At 43.0% G+C, this 19,868-nt stretch overlaps 1 protein-coding gene across 11 annotated transcripts in view; it reads left to right on the forward strand.

Moving 5' to 3' along the window:
- The first annotated feature begins 6,620 nt into the window (after positions 1-6,620).
- TNRC18 (trinucleotide repeat containing 18) overlaps positions 6,621-19,868 on the forward strand; it is a 94,450-nt gene continuing 81,202 nt past the window's right edge. For 8 of the 11 annotated variants that reach the window (XM_038419844.2, XM_038419846.2, XM_038419852.2 and 5 more), the window contains exons 1-2: positions 10,266-10,651; positions 12,789-13,119. In XM_038419844.2, coding sequence (XP_038275772.1) covers positions 12,918-13,119 — 202 coding nt within the window. In that variant the 5' untranslated portion in view covers positions 10,266-10,651; positions 12,789-12,917. Of the gene's footprint in view, positions 6,892-10,265; positions 10,652-12,788; positions 13,120-19,868 lie in introns of those variants that run through there. The other 3 variants (XM_043494236.1, XM_043494237.1, XM_043494240.1) reach the window with 3 other exon arrangements.

Below are 19,868 nucleotides of genomic sequence, written 5' to 3' on the forward strand. Positions count from 1 at the left end.
CCCTTGTATTTTACATTGTGAGATCTTCCACTGTAACAAAACAATATATTGACAGGTTTCATAGATAAATTTGTTAGTCTCTAAGGTGCCACAAGTACTCCTTTTCTTATTGTTTCAGAAGATGATGCCAGACTCATGTTCAAATGTTTAACCCAAATTAGAAATTCTAAACGTCTGCAGCACATCTTCAAAAGTGCCCGATCAAACACCCACAGAGCGGATCAGAAAAGGCAGGGAGACCTAAATGACTGGGCCAAGGTGGGTGAGGTAGTATCTTTTATTGGACCAGCTTGTGTTGGTGAAAGAGACAAAGCTTTCAAGCTTCTTCAGGGCTGGGAAAGGTGATCAGATTGTCACGGCACACTACAAGGTGGAACAGATTGTTTATCATGAGTAGTTAACACATACTGCAAGAGACCATTCAAGGTGAAGTGGCCAGTTAACACCTCTGCTAAAAAAAAAAGGGGGTTAGTGGGTTACAGATTGTTTGTAATTAACCATAAATCCAGTGTCTTTAAATCCATGAGTTTTAGTTTCAGAGTAGCAGTCGTGTTAGTCTGTATTTGCAAAAAGAAAAGGAGTACTTGTGGCACCTTAGAGACTAACATTTATTAGAGCATAAGCTTTCCTGAGCTACAGCTCACTTCATCGGATGCATTTGGTGGAAAAAACAGAGGGGAGATTGTAAAAGTGTTCACCCCTGAGTGATATGGAGGGCTTTTTTAAATCATTTTTTCTGTGAGATCATTGGAGAGTGTAGTGATTGCCTGGGTATAGTTTTTAAACTTGAAATCCAGTGTATATGTAGTTGGGAGATTATAGATTTAAAGAACAACCCTGACATACACATAAAGTGTGCTTATTAGAAGGTTGATACTTTATCTGTTGGGAAGAGATTGTGTGGCCATGGATTATGACCCCAGCAACTTTCAATAAAAACACAACAGTATCTGTCCATGAAAATGCCCTTTATTCTCTCTCTGTGTAAACACAGGTACCTATAAAAAGACACCTGGATCGGTGAGCTCACTTCTGACCTTTTTCATCACTAGAGAGAATGACATAAAGTGTTCCCTCCCATGGTACACGTATAACTGGTGAGTTCTCACATCTCAGCCCGCATGAACTCAGAGATATGGGAGAGCTCAGCCATCAAGTATGATTAGTATTACTATAAAGAACACTAGGTGTGGATGAATGTGTCCATACACAGTGCAGTGGTGTTGGAACGATTTTTTTTAGTGGGGGGTGATGAAGGCAGAAACCATGTATTTGGGTTGTTATTGCTACTTCAAGTCAGCACCCCTAGTTCCAGCACCTATGACACAGTGTTCTTTGTATATTAAGCATCACTAAAAGTAAAACTGTTTAATACCTTTTAGTTAAAAATCTATTGTAACCGTTCCAACCAAAGCCATTAAAAATTAGTTTGACAGGATAGGATTTAAACTAACATACATATTACAAATAGTAAAGGTATTTCTAAGGGTGCCGTGTGTGGGGGGGGGCGGCAGGGAGGGGGGAATATTTTAAAGCAAATATTAAAAGCAAAATCAGATTTACAACTGGCCATGTTGATAGAATTGTTAGATGTCGAAGAAGGAACCTGGAATGGTTGATTTAAGCCATAAACCAACATTTGTAAAGGCAAGCTTGCTATGCTCTGCAGAGCATTAATGTACCTAGAATCCTGCCAAAAGGGTCCCATCAACAGGACCTTGTGCTGACATGAGTGCTGCATAACATTGCTTAACTGAATGCATCCGATGAAGTGAGCTGTAGCTCATGAAAGCTTATGCTCAAATAAATTTGTTAGTCTCTAAGGTGCCACAAGTACTCCTTTTCTTTTTGCGAATACAGACTAACACAGCTGCTACTCTGAAACTGCTTAACTGAGGCATTGTTGCACCTTGAATTTAGAATAAAGAGTCTAGAGGGAATTTTAAATTGACACCAGCCTCTTTCAAATGACCCCTTTTCTAATTGGTCATTGGATGAAGTGAGCTGTAGCTCACGAAAGCTTATACTCAGATAAATTTGTTAGTCTCTAAGGTGCCACAAGTACTCCTTTTCTTTTTTGGTCAGACAGTTTCCCTAAAAGGGAACTCGTCCTGCTGTTTTGTGAGGTTCCCATCGCCTTGAATACTTTAGTTTTTAATTATTATTATTTTAGGGTTTCTTAATGCACTTGTATTTATTTTTCCAGCCTGCTCTTGCTACCTTTCCATCTGTTCTCATTACCAGCTTTTTCTTCTAATACATACAGCCTATTCGTCCTCGCCTAACGTGGTAGCCACGCGGGGCCAAGAGGGAAGAGATGCTGGGTTTAATGAGCCAGTATTTAGAAGAAAAAAAAAGAGTCCTTTGCTATTAATCTTAATATAGCTGGAATACTTTCCTATTAAAAAGACATAAACCCAACAGATTTCCAAAGTGTCTCGCTAACTACCTGCACACCCACCCCCATCTCACTGGTGTGCATTTTAAGTTTTGCTATAAATTTTTCACCGTCATCAGCAGGGTGATTAGCAGGTTTCTTCTTACAAATTAGGAAGTGGCCTCTCCTAGGATCTCTCGTGTGCGTGTGTGTGTGTGTGTGTGTGTGTGTGTGTGTGTGTGTGTGTAGGATCGGGTGTGTGTATGTTGGGGGTGAAGCGAGCTTGGCTGGGGTTTGAACATTGTGCTTCTGTGCAAGCCAGCTGTCTAATAACAGAAATCCGAAGGGTGATCAGCAGTAGGGACACGTCTCCCATCTCCCAAATTACACCTATTAATACATTTCCAGAAAGGCTTTAACATTCATGCTTCCTTTTCGAATCAGCATCAACTTTATTTCACATCTTTTGGGATGGTTAGAGACTAACAAATTTATTTGAGCAAAAGCTTTCGTGAGCTACAGCTCACTTCATCGGATGTATTCGGTGGAAAATACCAAATGCATCCGATGAAGTGAGCTGTAGCTCACGAAAGCTTATGCTCAGATAAATTTGTTAGTCTCTAAGGTGCCACAACTACTCCTTTTCTTTCTAAAGTGGCTCAAAGGTAAGGCACTTCCCTGCCCGCTGCAGTTTCAGGTAATTACTCTTTCTGAAAGCTGCCATTCTGCTGCTTAAAGACGGCTTCCATCCATGGGCCAGGCTTAGCTTGGTGTATATTTTTCATGCCTCTTAGGCCTTTTGTTTCCATGTTGTATAGTTTGTTTATAAGTTGTGTCATCAACCGGTGCATTAGGGGAGCTTCCAGTGAAGCCCAGCTCCAGCAGTCTTCCTCCACCCCTCTCCCCACTGGTCTTGACAGCCTGAGGCTCCTGGAACTCCTTCATCTTTTCAGGAATAACCATTTTTGAGCGACAGTCAAAGCCTGGACAAGATAGCCTAGCTTTAGTGTGGGGGTGGGTTATGCTCCCTCTATATTTGTGTCAGGGTTTCTATATAAAGTCACTGATTCTACACTTTAAATACAGCTTGTCCGTTCAAAACACCCTGGAAAGGTGGAGTAAGCACATTAAAACTGCATCGTGAAATGCATGCACAAGCATCCGACACTTCTGGAAATGGGATTGCAGAGACTTGGTTAGAGGAAGAAGAGGGACTTACCGCTAGATAAATACATACAGCTGATGGCAGATGCGGTTACAGTATGTTCTGTTCCCAGCAAAAGGTAGAAAGATATAGCTGGGAAGGGGCAAAAGAAATGCCGGCAAGGTTAGCGTCTGCGATTTCCCCATCAGAGGCTAAGGAAGCCTGACAAGTTTTTTTTTTACAAAAGGGGTTATCCTGAAATAGCTCAGCCTCTTCCTACAACCCAACCAAACCACCAGCTGTTAGGGCTGCCTTGCCCATGCTTAAAAACTATCCTGGGGCAAGGAGGGACCATGTGACTATTCTATCCAGGGTGATCTCATCAGCTGGCAATTACGTTTCCTGAAAATTGTAAGTGAATGACCCCGGTGGTATTATCTGGGGCACAGTCCTCCCCTCCAGCACCAGCTGCCCTCCCGTTTTCGGAAGCCGGGCAGAGGGCAGCCCGCTCTGCGGGGAGGACAGTGCAATCCGCGGGGTGACTTGATTTTCAACCGCGCATGGAAGTAGGTGTTAGAAACCCCCAGGGGTTTGGTGGAAGCACCTGGCCGTTCTGCAACGTACCGGAGCGATCATTCAAGGCGTGCGAAGCGTCCGCCTGCCTAAGCACCAGTCTCTGGGTTTTCTGGCCGACACACGCTCTCCTCCCTGGAGACTTCCCAGCCACGCTCCGGAATTTCTAAGCGGGCGCTGGGCAGCTAGGGCAGATCCATTTTGTGTATTTGTTTCCCTGGTAAACGAGCGAGTCCTGTTAACACTCGCCCCGTTGCGCGATCCAGCGGAGGAGCAAACAGAAGGTGGAGGTGGTTGGAAGCGCAATGTACCAAGGCGCCGAATCCCATGTAAACAAATGAACCGTCTTCCAGTTTTTTTGTATGTGAAAGCCAAGCCCCCCCCCCCCATTTAGGTGCTACTTAAGAAATCATATGGCAGGGAAAAGTTCCTTCCCCTCTACAGTTTTCTTTTTCTTGCCACGTGTTCTGGTAAAGCCTGCCAGGGGTAAAGGAGAGACATACATTTGTAAACAACTGCTCCCCTGGCAAATCAAACTCATCCTGTCAGGGACTGGCCGACTCAGTCATGCAGTGTCCCCTTATCTTGGGAAACTGTGTTCTCCCCTCCTCCACTACAATTTGGGGGCTGATTTAAAGTAAACGAGGCTGGAGAAGGGGGGAGGAGAGATCTCAAACAGGCCGGCGTAACCCTTCCGAGGCCCTACTGCTACACTTTCATTTCAGGGAAGGGGGGGGGTGAGAAGAAGAGACCCATTAGCAAACAGAAGATTTATGGCTCGAAATTGCAGAGAGCTCATTTCATTCTTTTCTAGTCCAAATGCAGAACTGTGCTCACAAGCCAGCTAGACACTGGACTGCAAAAACGTAGTACAGAAAAAAAGGAATTGCACAAGATCTAATCTGACGCTAGGCACCACTGTACGATTCAGTTATTCTATCTGCAAGTATTTCCTGCTCAGATCAACTTGCTAGCCAAGCTAAATTTGGCTCAGGAATGACGGTTAGACTTGCTAGAAACATGAGTGGTTTTTTGCTTAGTTACATTGTTTCATGGAATGCTTCAGTTATGAGGGAGGGGGGAAATTCATTCGCCTTATTCATACCCCCGTCTTTATAGCAAAACCTATCGAGCTCCCACTTAACTAGCCCTTCCGAAAAATAAATTCCGACCGTTTACCAAAGGCGCCGAGCGAAAATGAACCAAACTCCGGGTTTTGTTTTGTTTTTTTTTTTAAATTAGACTTAACGTTCAGAAAGAAACAAAGAAAAATAAACCCAAGGCCATATATTTTTGAGCAAATGACCAGGACCACAATGGGGGAGAAAATTCTATAAGAACTAAAATAATTGTAACTAGCGCTTGGGTTCAAATTCTCAACCTTACAAGCAAAAAAAAAAAAAAAAAAACCAAACAAACAAAACAACACACCAAGGGGAGGGGGGAAGCCTTTGATCTTCTAGATGAAAGATTTATCTTTTTTTTTTTTTTTTTTTTTAAAGCAGCAGCCGAGTGCTTCACTTAAGCCTTTTATATACTGTAACGTTTCTTCTACATGAAGGAGATGCTACTCGTTGGTAGATTTCAAAGGCTTCTTAAGACTATGAATCGCTAAAATAAAAAGGAATAGATCCTTCTAAAACTACCAAAAAGAAAAGTTTCTGAAGAGCCAGGCTGGCACATTGGTAGTGTCCCACGGGTTTGAGCGCAATAAATAAACCCCAGTTTAGAAAAAGCTAGGGGAAGGGATTCTTTTCCACATGAAACCAACCACTATTGTGTTCTAAAGTGAGTGTGAAAATAAGCGTAGTCACGTATTTAAATATATACACAAGCTACAGGTACTCCGCCCTACCTTTAGATAAACTACAAAGGATAGTATTAAAAGCAACGCTGGCTTTCTAATTTGTATTTACAACTGGGGTAAGCGATTAGGTTTCTGGTAGGAATTCTTTCATAAAATCTGATTAAAATAGCTCCAAAGCGGCAGCTAAAGATCAGTATCATATCCCAGGATCTGGAGAGGGAAAAGAAGACAAAGGAGGTGCCTCTGAAGGCAAACGGGTTTGGCTTTTGTGGGGGAAGCAGTGGAAAGACTGCTTCAAGGTTGGAGTGTCCTTTGATAAGAAAAAGTATTTTGTCAACCCAGCCGGGAATAATTGTGTGTTTACAGTTGTACAGTGCCTCAAAAAGCAACCCAAGATTTAAACGGTATATAACAAACAACAGCAAAACAAAAGAAAGTCTAATCTAATTAACGCCGATTAGAACAATGAAGGGAAGGGAAATCCCTAATGCGCTTTAATTCAGTTCAGTGTATTTTGCAAATACAAACACAGAGCAGGTCGGCTGGCCTGAAGGGCGCATGTGCCTTTGGCAGAGAAAAGAAATTGGCTAGAGAAGCTCCGCTGAGTTTCTCTACACTCAGTTAAAAAAAAAAAAAAGTTGATTTAACATAACTCAAAGCCGAAGAGAGGCGGGAGAAAAGGGGAAATGTTTGGTTTGGTGGGTTATATAGATCTGAAAGTAGTAGAAACCCAGACGTTATTTTTCCGGTTTGAAAGAAACCGAAAAGGGGGGGGGGGCAGAGAAAATGGCTCGCTCCCTCCGCCTGATTCGAATCCTGGATTTCTGGAGTCTTGGGTTTAAATAGTTAGGCAGGAAAAACAGGTACAGACGCAGAAGACGGTAGAGGGAAACAAAAGGTCACTCGTAAAAGCACGATTTAAAAACATAGCTATTTAGGAGAGTGTCTGGCACCTTCTCCCCGACCTGAGACCGGCAGCTTTCTAGAAAGGTAACTTTATTTAAAGGGGTTAGTTACTAACCTGGCAGGCGGCTGATTGCCCACGGTCTCTTATATATTGGGGAGGTGGGGGGAGAAGAGTTTCACAGGTAAGAATACCAGGCTTTTAAAGAAATGTGTTTTCTCCCCTGGTACTCCACCCAGCCTACAAGATGGCTTCCACCCAGCTGGTATCTATCAGTCCGACTGCACCAAAGGGGGAGGGAGAAATCCATGATTTTGCTATCAGTGGCAAAGATCAAGGCAATTAAATATTTGCTACAGGATAAGATTGTAGTTGGCGATGGACAGCCAGCTCTTATTTATTTTTTTCGAGGGGGAAGGAAAAATAACCCACCCAGTATTGTTTACAGCGGAAGGCAGCCCGTGTTATGGGATTTGCTTTGCATTTTTCCCTCCATAACAACATCTCGAAAGCCTCGTCAGGGTAACCATTTGATTACATAAAATGCTATTAAAAATAGCTCCAAGGCTCTTTGTGCATTGGGAGTTGACCTAGTACATTTTTCTTGCTTAAAGCTTTTGGGGGTTTTGGGTGGCTGACAAAGCGGGGAGAGAGAAAGATTGATCAACAGAGAAACTGCAGCTTTAATGAAATGCAGATTCCCTTCCCAACTGATGAGAAACACACTTGAAAAATGCAAGCGCCATTGGCAAACTAAGGACAAATAGGCAGAATTTTTTATTAGCAACTAAATGATTTATTGCATACATACCCCACCATCACAATTACAGCGTCTTGTAGGATCCGGGTGTGAGAACATAAACATTTATACAATACGCCTTTAAAGCCACATAAAAGCCATTAAGCCATTTTTATTTTTTCCCCTTTGGTCTGCTAGAGGAGAACAAAAATGAAACATTCCGAATCCAGGAGTTGAGAAGTCCAAAAACAATGGCTTGGATGGCTCCTGCCTTGATCGTTAGGGTATTTATTAGCGGTGGATATTTTTTTTTTAAATTGCATTTAGAATTTGCAAGCTTTTCGAGGAATAAAGTGCTATTAAAAAAAAAAGAAAGAAAGAAGCGTAAACTCAGAGGGAAGCTGTCACTCATTGCTGCTCCAATGATCATTCAACATCTCTCCGCATTCTGTTCAGGCAGCCATAAGCCACGGACTTGCATTCATTTTCTTTGCAATAGCCTCCTCTTCCCCCTCCCACCAGGCCTCTCTCTCTGCTCGCCCCCCCCCCTTCTTCTTGTTGATCCTTTGGCTAATTTGGGATCAATCCACTGTTGATGAGTCCTGCTGAAATTGCCGTCCTTTCACTGGGGTTTCAGAAGGCGCCGGGGTGAAATTTGGATGAGATCTTCTTTGCTTTAACACACAGAATTGCTTTTTCCTCTCAGCTCATTACTATTTTAGGTTTGGGTTCCCCCCCCCCCCTTCCTTTCCTCGTCTCTCTCCCTCCTCTTCTGCTTCCAAAAGAGGGCAGCCTAGAAACCAGCTAGCTACGGTTTGACTATGGGCAACTTGAAACTATCCTACAGGACTCGAGGGTTTTTTTTTTTAATTTATACTGGAATTAAATTCGATTTCCCCTCCCTCTTTAAATACCCAAGTTGAGGGGGGGAAAGGAGAGTTTCTAACCTCTTGACGAATTTCAGGACTGCTTGATTGGGGGAGAAGAGGTGGTCCGACTGATTTAAACGCCTAAACTGTTAAATCTAAGGCTTTAAAAAAAAAAAAAACCAACCAAGCAAAAATACCCAACAAAATAAAAACCAAACCGTAGCGCAGTTAATCCAAACCCGGGGTAACAAAACAAAGCTGTTTACAATGTCTCTCGCTAACGCGCAGCATTGGTTAACCATTACTGTATCAGAGCCTTCCAGATCGCATCTGAAGGTTAAAGAAGGCATGGCTCGCTTGCTGTTAAAAATAGTTTAAACGCCTTTTCGTGTGGAAGGCGGCTGAATTTTGAGACAGGGTCTCCGTTTACATGGAGCCGTCTCTCTCTCTCTCCCTAAATCAAGGCATGTTCATCTTCCTAGGCGGGGAAAACGACAACAGACCAACAACGCAGGGTGAAAACGGATTATGCTGAAAAAGAGGCATTGTATTATCAAATACAGAGTCGTTTGGTTTCTCTCTCGTCTCTTCCCCCCCCCCCCTTCTCCTCCAGCTAGGGCAGCTAGCAGATCTCTTCTCTGCTCAGCACCGGGTTTCTCCCACCTAAACAGATTTCGCATGGGGAGGAAGGAGGGGGGGGGGTTGTCTTTGAAACTTAACACGAGGTGGAAAAAACAGAGCCCAAGAATGTTTATTAAAATGGGGAGGGAGAAGGGTCTCGTAGGAGCCCTGCAGTGAAATGCAAATGAAATGAAATGTCAGCTGGGATTTTTGACCACAGATCATTGCTCTTTAATCGTGTTTTCAGCTCGGATTTTTTTGGGGGGTGGGGGACGGCGTTTGTTTGCTTTCAGAGGATCTATATAAAGGGACTATTTACTCTCCTCTAACGTTCATTTATTCTGGGATTATTTTAACCAGCCGGGCTGCAGTTGGCTCTTATCACCTATGTTTCTATAGGAACCTCTGTCGAAAAGGTTATACACACACTCACCGGCCCTCTCGAAAATATTAAAGATTAGCTGCCTTCGATTAGGGTCTAGTGAAGGATTCTTTAGGTTCTTCCCCAACCCAATCCGCACTCACCGCCACTGGTACTTGGATCAAACCCCCAAACTCCTGCTCTGTCCCCTCTCCTCCCAGTCCCGTTAAGACAAACGTTCTCTCTGGGAATCAATTAAAGCTCTGTTTGAAATGATAAAGTGGGGGAGGGTTTAAAAAAAAAAGTTGGGAAATATTTCCCAGTTCCAGCTAGCAACTGCCGAAAGCAGGGAGGAGGGGAGGGGGAGAAGAGGACAACCCCCCCCTTGCATTATTTGCCCTGGATGCTAAAAGCTTATTTTTCAATCAGAACCGCAGCCCTGCGGCCCCCCGTTCCCTGAAAATAGGGGACTTTCGCTAAATGCAGCATTTTCACTAAATAGAGCGAAATGAAAAGAAGCGAACTGCAGCTACAATCACCTTCTATTTTGATCAGTCAGCCCAGACTGGGGGGGGGAGGGGAGGGGAGCCTTAAAACGGCCTCTAAAAATTCTCACCACCAGTTTTGATCATTCAGCCTGTTAGGGGAGCCTAGAAACCGGTCGAGTCCTTGGTCCATAATTGGTTTTATAGAAATGGCTGAGGGCCAAAGTGTTTACATGAGGGTGAGTGGCAGTGCGAGCAGCCAATGGGAGACTTACTATGAAATTTTGGCTCGCCAGCTTGGAGAGGGGTGGGACGGGAGGAACAATGCTTGTTTCATTGCTAAAGAGGGTTTTTTTTTTTTTTTTTTTTTTTTTTTTTTTTTAAGATCCAGAGAGAGGAACTTGAAAGGGGGTTTGTGTAATGTACCTTTTCCAATCGCGGGCTGTATATGGAGATTCTGAATTCTCTAAACCAGCGTTACCTGGATTTTATTAAAAAGCAGAGACCTCTGGAGCAGGAAAGCTGGATTTTAAAGGAAAGCAGAGAGATCGGTGCCTGTGCTCCTTTTTCTTTCAGGGTGGAGGAGAGGGTGAGACCGACTTATGGACTAAAAGGACATTTTTATACCAAAAAAAGGCAAGACGGGCAAAAAGTACTGTTCTAGCTTGGATCTAATTTCTGAGACGGGAGGAAAGCAAAGGCAAAGAGCTAAAGAATGCCAAAGAAGAGAGTTGCATAGAGGAGAAAGGCGGATTCTTCGGGGCTGGAAAGGTAGAATTCTCCGAATTTATTTTTCTGCAGCAAGTTAATTAGGTTTGGTTTGCATTTTTTGGCGAATCGCTTTGCTATAGGATCCGCTCCCCGTCACCCTCCAAAAACCTTCCCGTAGTGTAGTTGGCTTTGATTTCACCCCAATTTCATTACTTAAAAGCCCCCTCCTTTCTCCACCCCCTCCCCCGACACACACACACCAAAAAAAAGAAAAGAAAGAAAGATCGAAAATAAAAATAAGGTTTCCAAAACGACTCCCCAACTTCTCCTTTGCTGACACAGGCTTGGAAAGGAGGTAAGAGAGAGACATGTTATGGTTATGGGCTGTTTTTAATTAAAAGCAGGAATGCAGCCATTTTAACTGCGTTTAAGAGGAAGGAAAAGTAAGGAGGTTTTGAAATTGGAACATTGAAGGAAGGCAGATAAATTAACTCCCCCCCACACCAAAAAAGGCTAGAATCAAAAGGGTCAGCTAAACTTGTCCATTTTGTCATAATGTTATTTCATTCCACTGTAAAATAAACGAATAAGAGGAGGGCTTTTTAAAAAAACAACGCAGCAACACCCCCTGCTTAAAATGGAAAGCATGTAGCTAAGGATGTCCAGAATTATGTTGGTTTTTTTTTTTAAGTAAATGTTTCATCTGGTAACCAGAGGAGGGGAAGAGCCACTGCTTAATAAAGCTGGTGGGATACATGTAACTAAAACCAGGCTAAAATAAGAAACAAAGCTGGTAAGAAAACTCGTGTTAAATGGCTTTTGAGCGACTTTGGCTTTTTGGACAGTGCATTCCCCCTTTTTTAAACTATGTGTAGGTTAGACATGGGTGGAAATAATTTCAATTTATTTCAGATAATTCTGAGTTTTTTTCCCTGGAGAGAAAACATGGAATACATGAGAATTCTTCACTTGATCTGGAAACCAATGCTCACTAGACAGCTTGAGTACCCTTTAAAACACAGACACACACATATTAAATATATATATTTATGTGGGAATGATTACATGGTATTGAAAATAAATATTTGAGGGGGGGGAATAGATTTAAAATATCCTGCTTCCCTCTACCGCCCCTTTTCTTTCAGTAAATTCTAGATATCTTAACATTTTAACTGAAAGGTGATGAGTATTTACGAAGCAAAAAAGGGTTCTCGAATTAAGCTTTTTTTCTCTAACTAATTTCATTGGCAAACAAGCCGCGGTTTAGAAAATACGTAAGAATATTCCTTAGTAAACCAGTCACTGAAAATGAAACTGAGGATAATACTGTTTCTTATAAAACCGTGACAAGATGCAGTCCCATCTCATGGTAATCTCAGAATTACAATTATATCGTTGTCGTTGGTTTGTTTGTTTTTTTTTTTAAATCGTGTGTTCAGTAATAAATCCACTTTCACACAAAAGCTATTTTAAGTGGATTAAGGAACACCGATTTAAAAGCCTAATAATAATAAAACCCTAGTAATAATAATAATCGTTTAAAACTCCCCAACTGCGCGTACCTCGTGGAGTCCTCAAGGGCTAAAAAGTTAAATATTAAATACTTTCAGGATAAGATAATGGGTAAATGTGTAGTGGGACATTTTAATCTATGGGAAGGGGAGGTTTCGCGGTTTTGTAACCTAAAGTTGGTGATTGTGGAGAAGAATATATACTGCGGTGGCTGGTTTCAACCAGATTCGTGGGGCAGGAGCGTCTGGAATGCCTGAGTGAGGCTTTTATTATTTGTCAAAAATTATTTTAACCCGATCTAGCAGGGCTTGTTGAACTCCCCCTTGGTTTTGGTTGGGGGGGGGGCGGGGGGCAGAGCGGAAGGTTATTTTAATTAAACCGAATTCTCTCTCTGCTGTTATTGCAACAAAAATATCGGATTCTCCCAAGCAACGTTGTGGTCTTCTCTCTGTCAAGCCCGCTCCTTTTCCCCCTTCCAGGCGAGGATATTTTTTTAAAATGATTTATATCGGTTGTTGGGGGGGGGGGTCAGCTCAACTTTTGGGTGACTAGATGTATAAATCATTTAGCCTCCGTTTGCAAACAAATTGACTAATCGCGTGTGTGAGGTTTGGATGTGAGGGTGAATTCACCGGAGGGACGGTAACCCCCCCCCGCCGTGTTTGTGTCTGTCTCTCCCCTGCAGGGCACTCGCCTCGCCAGGACCCCAGCACCCCACCGCGCCATGGGACGCTTTCACACCTTAGTTTTAAAAAACATCTGAACGGGGGGGGTGGGGGGGAAGAGATAAAGTCAACTCGGAGTCCGCGAGTGGATGATGGATGGCAGAGATTTTGGGCTTCCCCGATCTTTTCCCCCTCTGCTGTCCGGGCTGGCCATGGAGAGTCACCGAGTCGGACCCGCCAGCGCAGCCGGGCGCATCGCTCCATCCGCCGGCCACATGGCTGCGGGGCTCCCGGCCCCTCTGGCACCTGGAAAATACCTCGCATCGGGCATCAACATCCATTCCCACCCGGGTAAGGCGCTTTGCGGCCCCGCTGGCGGTGTGTGTGATTTAAATCTCTGAGGCTGAGCTGGAAAGGACAAGCCCCCAGCTCCTTGCAGAGCCCCGGGAAGGGTGGGTCCGGGTTCGGGGGCTCTCGCTCACCCTGGCGCGGGACGAAATACATCCAATCTCTCTCTCTTTTTTTTTTTTTTTTTGGTCCTCTTCTCAAAATGTTCCCTTTTCCCGAGGAGGAGGAAGGTTGGCGCGTGGGGTGTGAAGTTTAGGGAGGCATTTCAGTGTCTGGTGGGCTTTTTACTTTCTCTCCCCTCGAAGAAACTGACTTGAAACGCGTTCCGTGCCCTTCTAAAATGCTCTCCCGCTGATACAATTTTGTATTGATAGCTTTGAAACTTGTCTCGTGTTTTTTGCTTGAAACAAAACCCTAAGATTTCTCCCACCTTCCTCGATTCCGGATTCCCCCCCTCCTTTTATTTTATTTTATTTTATTTTATTTTACTTGCTCGTTTACACTTCCCCCAAACACTATTTTTATATAACACTGGGACAAAGAAGAAATCTCGCTTCTTCCTTTGGTTTAAACACAAATCCGGACTAGGATTCCCTGGTTTCTAGTCTAAATACCGCCCCAAGGTGTAACAATTTAAATATCTTGCCGGGAACAGTATTAAGAAGGAAAAAAAAAAAAAGTCTGAATCTTAATTGCGAGACGAGATCGCTCTCTGGTTGGTTTTCTTGTTTTGTAGATGATAATTTCAGTGAGAGACTCTTGTTCGTGCTTTTCAGCGGAATGGCAAGACGTGCTAACGGAGGGGTGGGAGACAGGACGAGTTTCCACCCCCAGTTTCTAAGCAGGGCAGTTGCATAGCTGCAACACGCTTTGTTTTGCTAAAGTCTGTTTGTGTTGGGGTTTGAGGGCTCTCCTCTGCTTTCATTCCCCAGCGTCTGCCTGGCGTCTTGGGAAGTTCGTTAAGTATGGCAGGAATTTTTTTTTTTGGGTGGGGGGGTTCAACAACCTAAAAAGTAAATTATTTAATAGACACCAGCTGGATTTTAAAAATCAAGGAAACTGCCTGGGGGGAAAAGAAGAGAAAGCTGTCCGAGCGGTGTGGCGGCTTGCTTTTTTGAATGCATAAATACCCCCAATATACCACATGCAGCCAACATTGTTTAATTTTTGAGCAGCGTTATTTCTTTGATTGCATGGGGGGAATGTACAAGGAATGCAAGCTAAGAATGTCTGATCGAGCCTTCCTCTCTTTCCCTCTCCCCCAGTAATTTATTGTCCGGGTTTTGAGCTACAGCAGTAGTCGGTTGCTTTGGGAGTGATTCAAGACAGATGAAAAGTTTTAGTGTTCTCCGAAATTCCCTGCTCCCAGACCTCCCCTTACCCCTTGGAGGGAGAGGGGTCCACATAGGGGAGGGGAGTGGGGGAAGGGGAGGCAGTCAGAAATAACACACACACACATCGCATTATGAATCCCTGGGGCTTGCAGAATGTCTAACTTTTGCACATTAACTGAGGATGCATTTTTGTGGTTGTGTGTGTGACTCCGTTAAAAAGCTGAGTAGCTGGAAGTGTTTTTATTTTTAAAACTGTAGATAGAAAACTGTTGTGGGGCGGGGGGTTTACGGGTTATGCTCTTTTAAAGAATCAATCCTTTACCAGCCGGATGGATGCAATTTCTAAAGTGCTTTGGGGCTATTTCTTATTAATACATAAAACCGAATCTCAAGTGCCTGCCTTTTTTAGATAGGTTTTTTTTTTTTGGTTGAAATTCTTATAAGTCAATTTAGCTGGGAATCGGTCTGCACATGTGCAAGCTAACTGTTTATTTTTCTTTCATTGCACATTTAAAAATATGTTGCTTTTTCAGCTACTTCGTGTTGTGTAGCCTGTGTTTGTGGCCTGAAAGGAGGTTGCTTGCAGTCCCACACTCAAATATTTCTTCAGTCACGTTTCTTTTTTTCTGGGTGTGGAAAGGTGACTCTGAGGTTACATTAGGCGTTGGTAGGGGACAAATTTTGCAATAATAAACCTGCCTTTCTCTACAACGCATGGAATGAATGACTTTGAAATTTACAAACCTGATTGCCAACATCTGCAAAGAAGGAAGCAGCCCGAATCGAGGGAAGGATTTATTGGTTTTAGAATAGGTGGCAGTGCCAATTTTCCAGGTGCTAAAACAAGAGGTATAAAATGAAGAGCAATAAAACAAAGCACATGGCAAACACCTCATTTTCCACCACCTCCTGCTAAGGCAAAATGTAATCTCTCTAAAATTGATCTCCTTGCCTAAACAAACAGGTTGAGTCTAGTATCAGGATTTTAGTTTCCTTTATTTTTAAAAGACGTACAAACCTGTAATTCTTTGCTAGGGAAAATGATTACAATTACCTTTCCAACTTCTATTAATAGAAGCTTCCCCCCTCCCTCCCTTGCTTGCTTGGGCTATTTCATGAAATAATTGCTTTATGTTTACCCCGTTTCCTCTGGTTGATCCCAGAAGCTTCTATCAATCTTGTGGCTTTGAGGTGCAAACACTGTCCTTTGAAAGGGGGTTCAGGTAGAACTCCCCCTGGGCTGGTAAGCCAGTGGGAAGATCTGGTCCTTCTTTAAAGGAATTTAATCTTCTCTTTTCCACAAGTTTGGATTTTACATCTAAGCCACTTCCAAGATAACTCCCCCATCAGCCTTTCAGAATTCATTCCCTGCGCTCTCTCACCAACTCTCTACCCTGTATTACTATTAACAAAGCTCTCTAACCCAGGTTGGCTACAGTAGGGAGTGGTAATTCCCAGACAGGCTAAATTGCATTAAAAAGATATGTACAATTAACAGTTTAAACTTCCATTATACTGTGGCAGTTGGTAGACAGGGATTTTTTATGGCTTTAACAATTTCATTTTAAATGATGATTGCTTCCTGCTATTTAGAGCCTTTTTTTTTCCTGTCATTTTAAGTTGTTGAATGAGGGAGGGGTAACATTTTAACAGAGCATCTTGAAATCAGTCAATGAATAAGCAGGACTAAAGAAAGTGACTGCTGAATCCCTCCCCAAGTCATCTTAAACTAAATTCATCCCTTTAAAAATAGCGTGATTTACTATGCTTCTGGATCTAGTTCTTTTAGTCCATTGATTTCAAAATTCTTTGCTGTGTAGCCTTTCTTGCTAGAAAACCCGGAGCTGAAGGACCCTGCACTCTGGCTCAGCTAAGAGACTTGCAGGCAGTTATCTCTTCTCTTATGTATTTATTTTTCATGTGAACTTGCCAATAATCCTGATCCATTGAAGATTTTTTTGGGAGGGATGGGGACCGAAGTCTTTTGTCTGACGCAGTACAGTGTGGGTTGTTGCAGTTATGGGGAAGGGGATACTTACTAGGGGCAGTGAGAAGGTAGAACTGGCTTCTCTGCCAGCTCAGACCTAGGTCTGGCAAAATGCAGTTATTCCTAGTGGTTCTACATTTCTTTGATTCTTGGCTTGTTGGAGATAGGCAGGTCGTTCATGTCACTTTTGGGTGGCAGAGGACAGGATGTACATGCCAGCCAGGAGGTAGTATGGCGCCTTCCTAAGGGTCTTGCTAAATGTCCATGAAAAAGAGTTAGGAAGGTGACATTATGCAACAGCATCTCATCCACAGCAGCAAAAGAGTTTGGTAAGAAGAGGAGGTGTACTTTAAATAAAAGAGAAGGTAATTGTAATCAATGATGCCAGATTGCAGAGTCCATTAATACACTAGCCTTTCATCTCCGGAGACCTGGTTCAAAATCTGGTGGGTTATTGGTTTTTGCCTTAGGTCACAAGTGAAATGAGTTTAGTGGTCTCGGCTTAATCCACAAAGCACTTTTATTTCCAGCACAAAACCCAGAGTTAGTGTGTTACTATTAGTAATCTCGGCATAGGAAATGCCTGAGACAGAACAGCATGGGCCTATGCAGGACCATGGTGATAAGTAGCAGAGATGCGGGAGAGAAACTTGCCCAGGACCCGACTATATCAAAATATACCAAGCTCCCAGAAAAACAAAACAAAAACTGCCACTGCTTTTCCACAGTGTTAGGATATTATATTTCTGGGTGGGGGTGTGTGTATATAATCTGGTGAGTGCTCTTTGTAGGTATTGTTACAGTCTGGTCTGAGGAACTTGATTTTCCAGAGTGTTCCACTAAGGCTTCCTTAATCCACAAGAAGGGATTTAAATCTTAATGGCAAGACAAGTTCAGTATTAAATAAAACTTGCAAGCTCGCCAGCCAAAGAAAAAGGGTCCAGATTGAGGGAAGAGATGCTTTTATATTTCCAAGTTAAGTATCTGTGTCCAGATATAGGAAGTGTGAGAGTTTTAAAATGGATTGGAAACTGTTCCTATGTACACCATTGCAGTGATAGGCAAGAAAGTCTGTTGCACGTATTTACTGAGTATGAGACTTGGGCCTGCATAAAATTTATAATTTTTGCCAGGATAGCTACATTGGTTAGGAGTGTGGGTAAAAAAACAAACACCTCTCATATGACATAGTGGTGCCAGCAAAAGCCCCACGTAACTGCAGTTATACTGGCAAAAGTGCAGTTTTGCTGATATAAGCTGCATCCACATGAGTGCTTTGCTGGCGTAGCATCTGGTGTAGCCGTACTGGCCAAATGCTCTTAATACAGACCTGGCCCGCCTTTTCTGCCTGTAAATTGCCTATCACACAGTTTAGTGCTAGACAAATGGTAAGAAATAATAACTTGTAACCTCTTCACCAGCCTGCCGCAAGCTGGAATTGGGATGTGGACTCTAAAGTTATCCAGTGCTGTAAATTCAACTGATCAGCTTAGTGGTTCAGCACAGGTATTTTTGTAATTATGATACGTTCTGGGAAAATTTCATTGTGTTCAATGGGGAAAATTTCATTGTGTTCAATGGTCCTTGAAATCACACTTCCCCTCTGGGTAGCGTGGTGGATCTGGTGCTGTGGAGTGCTGGCTTGTAATATAAAACAAGGAGGAATGTTAGCTGATTAGAGACCTGCCAGAGGTGGTATTTTTCCCTCGCATGCCCCTCCCTTGTCTAAACTAGGCATTTTTGTCATAAACTTACCACCAGGGCTGTCCCGCCAATAGCAGTGGTGGAGAGAGGCACTTGTGCAAACAGGGCTCCAGACCACCATGATCTAGATCGGCTCTGAACAGGGCTTATGCTTGAACCAGTCATGTGCAGCCCTGTCTACGTTGACGCTTTTACTGGTAGATCTGCTGCAGTAGCAGCACAAGTGGAAAATTCTTGGCAATGAAGTCTAGGGTAGGAACACCCCCCTCTCTCCCCAAACACACACACACTGTCTGGGTTTCCAACTTGTTGACAACAAATAGCTGAAGGTTGATAGAGGAATAATGACCGTTCTGTGTATATTCACCCCAAGGGGAAGTTGTGAATATGGTAGTTAGGCCAGGTGTTACTTTTGTCCCCTCGTAGGATTTTTTTTTAGAAATATTTAGAACATACATTGGTAAATTACGGTGTAAGGAGGACGGGAATGGGTTGAGATTCCCTGACCCTCCTTCCCTCCACTACCAATTTTTCCACCAACTTAAATTGAGATCCCTTCAAAGCTTGCAAAACCAGAGAATGTTATTAGAAGAACTGGCTTCTCTGTTCCTCCACTAGTCTTCATTTTTGGAACTGTCCCATGGGTGCAGCACTTCTTCTGGTGCAGTGACCCTAGTGACAGTCATTGTGAAGCCATGTCTACACGAGAGAGACTTGAACTGGTGTAACAAACACCAGTACAGAATGCTAGTGTGGACCCTTCCTATAGGTGCAACAGTCTTGCTTTTTAAACTACAAACGGGTAGTTATACCGGGGCAAATTGACCTGTACTAGACAATCTGCATAGAAAGGGCACCAGCATGTATGTCACGGTGTCATCTAAACCTGTGCACAGCAAGTCCAGGCATTGCTGGTGACCACCTGATCCGTGTTGACATTAGAGCGTCCATCATTGCAACTACCACTGGAGTTTAACACCTAGTAGGAAATTCCTGCGGAGGAAGGGAGGAAAACTACTATAGACTAGCCTCATTGCTCTAGTTCACAACAAACCTATTCCTTTCCAACACTTCAGCTGTGTTGGAGAATGGAACTTGTTGGAGGGAAGATGGGGATGAAGCTTGCTTGTTATTTAGCTTTTCTAATATAGCAATGTTGGTAAGCAGAGAGGTTGTTTGCAAAAGGGAAATTCTAAATTTCATTTCCTTCCTAAAGACTGCAGCAACGTTCTTGTTGGTTTATAATTATATTATAATAGTGGTTATTTAAGGAAATTAATTTAAGGTTGCTGCAACAATGTTAACACAGCATGTTGTACTTTCTGGCTTTGTCTGAACTGGGATTTAAAGATGTGATGGTAGAATTAATTAGCTAGCTAACGTGTTCTAACACCTAGCTCTAGTCAAGGCAAGTTGTTCTTAAGCAAATGCTAAACTTGTCCAGTTACAGCCTGGGTGCTCCATTCTCCAAAGCTGTAACTGGACAAGTTTAGCATTTGCTTAAGTACAATTTGCCATGTTTTGTCCAGTTTTAGGAGGTGTTAGCTAGTAACATACACGATCAGAACCATGTATTGGTTGTACCAGTGTCTGGTTTAAATGCATGGCTTAACCTAGCACTGTCATACAATGTACACCCTAAAATATACGGGATGTGTGAGCTTGCTGAGTTAATATTACTGTAAGAACCCTTGCATTTTTGCTTTTATTTTAATTGTAAAACTTTA

Source organism: Dermochelys coriacea, chromosome 10, assembly GCF_009764565.3.
Source record: "Dermochelys coriacea isolate rDerCor1 chromosome 10, rDerCor1.pri.v4, whole genome shotgun sequence".
Classification (NCBI taxonomy): domain Eukaryota; kingdom Metazoa; phylum Chordata; order Testudines; family Dermochelyidae; genus Dermochelys; species Dermochelys coriacea.